Source organism: Melanostigma gelatinosum (assembly GCF_949748355.1).
Source record: "Melanostigma gelatinosum genome assembly, chromosome: 18".
Taxonomy (NCBI): Eukaryota; Metazoa; Chordata; class Actinopteri; order Perciformes; family Zoarcidae; genus Melanostigma; species Melanostigma gelatinosum.
In genome coordinates this window covers 7177288-7184798 of record NC_136651.1, presented here as the reverse complement: position 1 = coordinate 7184798, position 7511 = coordinate 7177288, and the positions used below count along the sequence as shown (strand labels likewise).

General features: G+C 40.9%; 1 protein-coding gene across 2 annotated transcripts in view; it reads right to left on the bottom strand.

Moving 5' to 3' along the window:
- Positions 1-209: 209 nt before the first annotated feature.
- Positions 210-7511, bottom strand: part of nacc2 (NACC family member 2) — a 28595-nt gene continuing 21293 nt past the window's right edge. For both annotated transcript variants that reach the window (XM_079289798.1, XM_079289799.1), the window contains exons 5-7: positions 6345-6450; positions 6009-6106; positions 210-5911 (exon numbers count right to left, since the gene is read on the bottom strand). In XM_079289798.1, the coding sequence (XP_079145924.1) occupies positions 5379-5911; positions 6009-6106; positions 6345-6450 (737 nt within the window). In that variant the 3' untranslated portion in view covers positions 210-5378. The remainder of the gene's footprint in view (positions 5912-6008; positions 6107-6344; positions 6451-7511) is intronic.

Genomic DNA, 7511 nt, shown 5'->3' with positions numbered 1-7511 from the left:
GTGATTAACTAACTTTTGTCAAGATGATGTGATTTCCCTCCTTGAAAATGTCCTGCTATATTTTATGTGAATCCAAATGTAATGCATTTCCATAACTTGCACTTTTCAAACCAGGTTGAGATGAGATCCTCTTGAGATCCTCCCAGCAAAGAAACAACATAATAGCTTATACAAACAGAGACAAAAGAAAGAGGGCAGTATATGGTGAAGTAAGGACTTTTATTAGAAAGCAGAGTTTTCTGTATTGCATTTAAAGAAATCAGGTACTCCTGGACTACACAACTGAAACTGGTGATGGCAAATACCATGATGGGAATGAAAGGTAGATTCTTATGCAACATCAAAAGTGGCAACTTGCATTTCTGTTGTATATATTATTGATGCTTGAGTCAGAAGGCGCATAAACATTTTAACATTTTTCATTTGAAACATAAAGCAGCATCAACACTGAAATTGTCCCATCCCAGTTTGCCTGGTCCAAGCCCTGTCGATAGTGAAGAACGTTGCCACGATCAAAGTGTAGGGTTGCATGATAAGACCTTTTGCCATATGGACTATTGTCCATTGAGAGGTTACCAATCAGCCCAGATTTAGGATCAAGTCCGGCACATGCTTATTAGAGCGTTACAGATATGGTCCATGTCAACATAGGACAGCCCTGCTCACGAAGCACCAAGGTATCAGTCAAACATCAGTCAGTCGTCCTTGCAGAGACACACACTTATAACCAAGAAGGCTCGAGTTTATCATGTCCCTCCCCTCCGGAAAGTAAGCTAGCACAGACCAAAGCAAGCTGGAGAAAGACAAAGCAAATAGCAAGAGCACAGCAAGTCATGTCAGATCTCCCATAATGCACTTTGGGTCTCATCCCTATTCTGATTGTCAGCGCTCTGAACACATGGCTTTAAAAGTTGCGTTTTCTCGTCGTTCGCCAAACCCTCGGTCACTCTTTCGTACAATTCTTTTTCTAAGTAGTTCTAAAGTGCTGGCATTATGTTCAAGGACACATACATACACACACAAACTTTTAGTGCATTTTTTTCTGAGTCTGCTGAAGGTTCAAATGCACACTCAACTGGGTAGTTAGTCTATGAATTGCACTCTTAATCACTACTTTGCTGTCATTATTATAATAGTTTAAACTTGATGCAAACAGTCACTAAAAGGCCTGGGTGTGTGATAAAAATACAACCCTACTCGTCACAAGACTCCAAAGTCTTTGTTTGCTAACAGTGACAACAGTTATTCAGCTTACCGTAAATTACATGGTGCATAAAGATCAGAGGTTTCATTGGGTTAGAGTGAGTGTCTGAATGGCATGCATTGTTATAATACAAGTGTCTCTTTGCATATAAATGTTTTGTTTTCAGAATAAACCAGTCAATGGAACAAAACTGTGCCCATCAGTTTTTACAGTAATGGGGATGAACGGAGCACTACGTAAGGTTTTAGAAAGTAAGTAACAATTTATTTGCAAAGAAATGTTTGTGAAAACAGGTTATTTTCAACCAACAATCCCATTCTATCTATTTTCTTGTTATTTCCAACGATCATCTCGGTGAATGGCAGATATTGGAAAAGACAAGTTTCTGTCATTAAATAAAAAAAATCTTAACGACAGAGTTTTCTGTGAAGGAGACACTGGTTCAATCAAAAGATATTTGTAAAATACATAACATTACATACATTTTACATGACTTTTTGCCACTTCAAACAGTTCACCCTTCCCAAGGCTTAGCCGTGACATTCTCTGAGAATATCTCAGTTTATAGTGCAACATCATTCAATTTTAAATTCACGCTGCGCAAGAGAAATAGACCTTAAGCAGAAGAGAAGTTTTTCCTAAAAAGGTTGGAATTTTTTGTTGGCCAGGACAGAGTCAGACATATTTAGCTTGAAGGCAGACAAACAGTGAAAAAGCTGAAATGTAAATGCTCCGAGGGAAATAAATGTTTATGCATGTGGGATTATTTAGTGAGGACTATTCCAAAGTGAAGTCTCTCAACGGCCTCATCATCAATATCAACACGGGAATGCAATATATATCATTTTAAATACTTTTTTTGGAGGTCTGTCAATTGTATAAATAATGTGAGGATGTCAGTCCAGGAGGTTGTTGCTGATTAGCTGTTGAATGCATCAAAGTACAGTGAATCTGTTATGAGTTCAACTAGCAAACGTAAAGTGAGAAGATGAGTGAATGCAATATTCAATTATAACTGAGCAACGGTTCTTTGATTCCAATTTTAGAAAGGGAAAACATCAGTCAATGTCCGTATCCTACCCCTACATGTACTTTGTCTTGTTCGTCTCCGATCATAAAGGTTCACGTCACAACAACATCCACACAGTCACAGTCTAAGGCACTGCTCCACGCCCCTTTATCCCTACAGGGGAGTATATCAATGTTCCCCACCCTATATTATTTACTCATTCATTTGAACTGGAGTTTATTTCATGTTCCTCAAAGTTAAAAGTAGTGGCCGTGCAACAACAATAAAAAATTGCCTGTAAAAAAAAAAAAAAAGAAAGAACCAAAAGCAAAAATGTATTGTGCATGAGCATACAAGGAGAAAATTGAATATAAATAGATAAGTTTGCACAGTTTAATAGTAGAGTACAGGTTTCGATTTTTTGGGGCAGCAGGCTTACAAGCTATTTCGTGATCTGAAGTAATAACTGTGAATTTGGTTAGCTTCCAAAATGATATTCATTTTGGGAAGACTGTTGCCTTAGTTGACAAATCAGAAGTGCAGGTGATCTCATAAAGTCCAGTAATAAAGAATATCTTTATTTTTCTTGCAGGCAACTTTAGGAACCGAAGCTCAATAAATTAAAAACATAACGATGCCATTTGTTGAATCTTGAAGTCTGTACAGATTTGTTAACAAATTACAAGCTTGTTGGGATAATAGAGAATAAACCATGGAGTAATAAAAGCATCACTAAGCTTACTATGTTAGAGTAATACTCCCTGCTGTTCAGTACCTTGGAAGACCAGTTTAAAAATCATTAAATCACTAAAATTTAGGCTTGAACATCATACAGCCTCATGCAATTGAGGAAAAAGTGAGCCATGTAAAAAAACGAGTATTTGACCATTATTCAATCAAGGCTTGGACCCCTCCCTAAAGCAGTGCTACAGTTTACATTCACTCATCGTCCCAGTCGTTCTATCACAGCCCTGTTTCATCTATGGTGGATCACATTTACTCCAAAAGAAAAACAAGAAACCTAGATACTGTAAACGTTAATATTATTATTACCTCGTGCAATTATCACTGTTTCTTGTGCAGGGCCATCTTCCAACCTTTGATGAGGTGGCACTGCACTGAAGCAGAAACAAACAGATCAAATATCTTGGGCATACTGTATTTTTTGCTTGGTTGTTGGCTTATGCCATCAATTTTTACAGTGGAAAAGTATTCATTTTGCCAATAACTTTGGGGCTCAAGTTAATGGTCTGACCTTGTGATTAAATGTGCTTTGACGCAAAAAACATACAACAGTGTATCTCTTAAAATCAATGCACAAAACAATAAAGGAAGGTTGTTTGGACGATGTCTCTATACGCGTGGCGGAAAGCATGAACAGCAGAACTGATATCAAAAAAGAAAAGAAAATGAGTATGACACATACAGGTTTTTGTCCCCGTTAGACATTGCTTCACTCCGCCCCCTTCCGAAATAGAAAGATATCTTGCAGAAAGACCTCTCTTTTGTCTTTACAAACCCACAATCTTCTCATCAAATAAACAATCAGGGTGATGTGGAGGACATTTTCAGTTTTTAGTACAGTCACATTTTGCCTAAACTCCTTAGTTTCCCACCCTTTGACCTCGAGTGCAAATGCAATAAACCAGCAGAAATTGCTCTTATAAGTTTCATTCAATAATTTACCCCCCCCCCCCCCAACCCCCTCCCAGGAAAAAAAGGAAGAAATAAACAGGATGGAAGCAGGGCTATGTAGTCTCGGTGCCATTAATCACACCACCACATCAAGGTGAAACAGTGCTTCTCTCTTCTACCGCTCAGTGTAGTGCGCTTCCTCCTCCTCCGACTCCATTCATTCAATCTCCTCTACACGTGGCGACAGCACGCCCCATAGTTAGAACAGACACTGTAATCGGTATCGTGTGAAAACGCAGTCGATTCCCGCGTCACACCCCGGTCAGTTCCGGACTGAGGTCACATCCCAGTGAGAAATGGAAAGAAGTCCTTGAACGGCATATCTGGAGGCAACAGTAGCGGTTTGCTTATTTAGACGCAGGTTTGTGGCTTTGTTGATGTTTGCAAGTAATTCTCTGTATCCATTGTTTTGTATTCATGCATGCAAGCTTGGGTTTTAGTGCATGTTCTTGTCCGTGTCTCTCTCTCAGAATGATGTAATCGAAGAGGATTTTTTTTTTTTCAAAGATGAAAAGCACTGTTAATATATATTTTTTTGGGACAGTGAATTTTTTTACTGCTTCGATGCAGATATTAAAGGCTAAGTATCATAAGGTGAGAAATGTGCACATATGCGTGTGTGTGTGTGTGTGTGGAAGGGGCGGTCTGGAGCAGACACAGGCATCACATTGACAATCTAATCCAATATGTCACGGCCAGATATGCATGAAAACCCAACTCCACGTGACAGATTATTTGTTGGATTGTCAGGAAGTCTAGCTTTCCTAAAAAAAATGACGTGGCGCTTTAACACAAAGGAAAATTGTTCTGTCTAACGATGGTAATGCAGGAGATGACCTTTAATTATAATACAGTCGTCGTTATATATTCATACATATTTATCATACAACAAATAAGCCGCTTTTTAAAAGAGCTTCATTTTTCTTTCCTTCCAAAGGTTGCTTGGGTAATTGTTTTTTAGATGTGGCAAAAAAACTAAAAACAGAATCATTTTATAAACCATTATACCACAATCCATAAACTGCCAGCAAAGGCGCCGTTGCTTTTGTAAAACGCTTGAAATTATGAATCATTCCAGCCGTTTGTTCTGCTATCAGGTCTTTGACATATTGCTGCAGGAGCCTAAATACTGAGTAAATACTGAGTATACTGAGAAAAGGGTGGAGCAGGAAGGGTGGATTTTCTTAATGTGCTAATGCCATGCCTGTGTCTACTTTTTTTTCAATGAATGATCTACTTCCACTATCAGTAAGTATGCGTGGACACGAGCACACGGGTGCGCATGCATGTGTGACAAATTCCTGTATAGTAAGATCTACGAACGCAGCTTCTTGTGCCGAATAATTCCCGTTGAGGAAGCACAGAGGAGAAGAAAGAGTGGTGGACGAGATGTTAGAGTAGGAGAGCAAGCCAAAGAAAATGCGGAGTTAAAACTAATTTCACAACGTGAGCGGCAGCCCGAAGGGACATTCACTGTCCGTTCACCCTCAGACCTTGTCCAAAACTTTCCACTTCCTGCTCGGGTGGCGTGTCGCCAGAATTGCCTGTCTCAGCTCCTGGGATCAAAGTTGGCGCCCCCAGTGATCCGTCCGCACCGTCGAGCCCAGCATCATCCTCATCTTCCTCCTGATCCTCCTGGACCACTCCCTCGCCTTCACCTTCAGCCTCTGCTCCAGCAGCCCCGGACCCGGGGCTGCTGTCTGCCAGCGGTGGGTGAGTCCTGAGAGGGTCCTTGCGATCGGGATACAACCTTTGGTCTAGGGCCTTGAAGTCAGGCTCGAAGGGGAGGGGTACCCCTGGTTGAGAGGCACTAAGCGCCAGGCCCAGACCCACAGCAGCACCCATGCCCATTCCGGCACGGTACACCTCCATGCTGTCAGGCAGCATCGACTTGATCTTGGGCAACCATCGCTTGCGGACACGCCTCGCATTTGTGCACATGTCAGCAGCAATCACATTCATTTCACTCTCCTTGAAGTTAGGGTTGAAATTTTGACAGTAGACTGTGAAAGAGAGAAAAAACAACAAACTCCATGTTGACAACTTGTGCTCTTTTGCGATTCTATCCCATATATTTGATGATTTAGACAGTGAACCTACGTTTGACAGCATTGAGGACCCTGCTGTCCAGGGGTTTCCTACTGGGGTCACTAGTCGAGGAGCGGATACCTGTCCCACAGCTATTGGCTAAAGTGTTTCTGCAGGGACACAGAGTCAACACCAGGGGGCAGAGTCAGCAGCAGGCACATACAGCAGACAAACATGGGAACACACACAACCAACCGCATTGCACAACATGGCCACAGATGGAGTGCGAAAGTTGGTTTGAGACAACAGCGGCAGTGTTGGAGTCGTACAAATAACTCAGATCTTACAGTAAGCCCTTAAAGACTCGTACAAACTGTTCTGCTTAGTTGTGCACATCTTTACACTCACCGATCGAAGAACGTGGCGAGCAGACGGCGAAGCAAGACTTTGTGTTTGATACCAGCACATAGATGACAATTCATCAGCTGTCCTCGAGTCATGAACACCTGTGTACCTGGTGTCGAAAAAAAAAAAAAAAAAAGGATTTGCTGAGAAAACTACTCTTATTACAATCCATTTGTCTTTTCACATTCTAGGGCTTTTGTCCCATTTTTGTCTTTGGCCCTATTGCCAGTTGATCTTTTATTCTTCTGCTACAGTTTGAAATGAATGTTCACGGAGATCCTTCACGCAGTTAAACAAAGCTCCAGCTGTGACAAAGTAAAATCAGAAATCGGGAGCGGAATTTATGTTGAAGGCCATAAAAACAGCACACTATTAAATTACTTGGCTCTGCTTTCTTTTGAAAAGCACCACTTTCACATTCATGTATTGTATTCTGCATCTTTCACGCCGACTATGGAACTGAATAATCTGTTATGTTCTGCTATGTTCCATTGTGTTTTTAAATGACATCAGAATCTGATGGAATCTGCAGCGTGCGGTAACTTTTTGACCTCTTGTACCAGAAGGTTTTTTAAGTGATTACTGACTTACAACTTGCAGTGTTCAGGCTCTGTACTTTCGTCTGAAAATATTCAATACGAAATAGATGAAACCTCCTTTATATGAATTACATTATCTACATGTTGAATGGTACCTGGTCTCTTTGAAAGTCTTTGGTCTGACTGCTGAGAGCGATGTCTGGCAGTCACACCAGAGTGTTCAGTTTTTGTTTCATCATACCAAAAATATATATATATTTTGTTCTTCATGCTCTCAGAGCCCTGTAAGGGCCATTTGGCAAACTCCCGGCAGGCTGCCGTATGCTTTTTACTCTAGAGTGACTTCTGCCTCGTCACTCTACGATAAAGGTCTGATTGATGAGTGCTGCAGAGATAGTTGTCCTTCTGCCACGGTCCTCAATCTCTGCAGAGAAGCTCTGCAGCTTTGTTCTGTCCCTTTCAGATCACCACAGTGATGTGGCTCAAAACTACCAATCACAATCGAGGGTCAGACGCGACTAAACGTTGTTTTCATTCGTGATGAGAAGTCAATTGAATGTTATTGATGTCCTTAACATGGTTTCACCAAAATGTCCTAATTGTATGGCTTAGCGCTAATTTATTTCAGAGT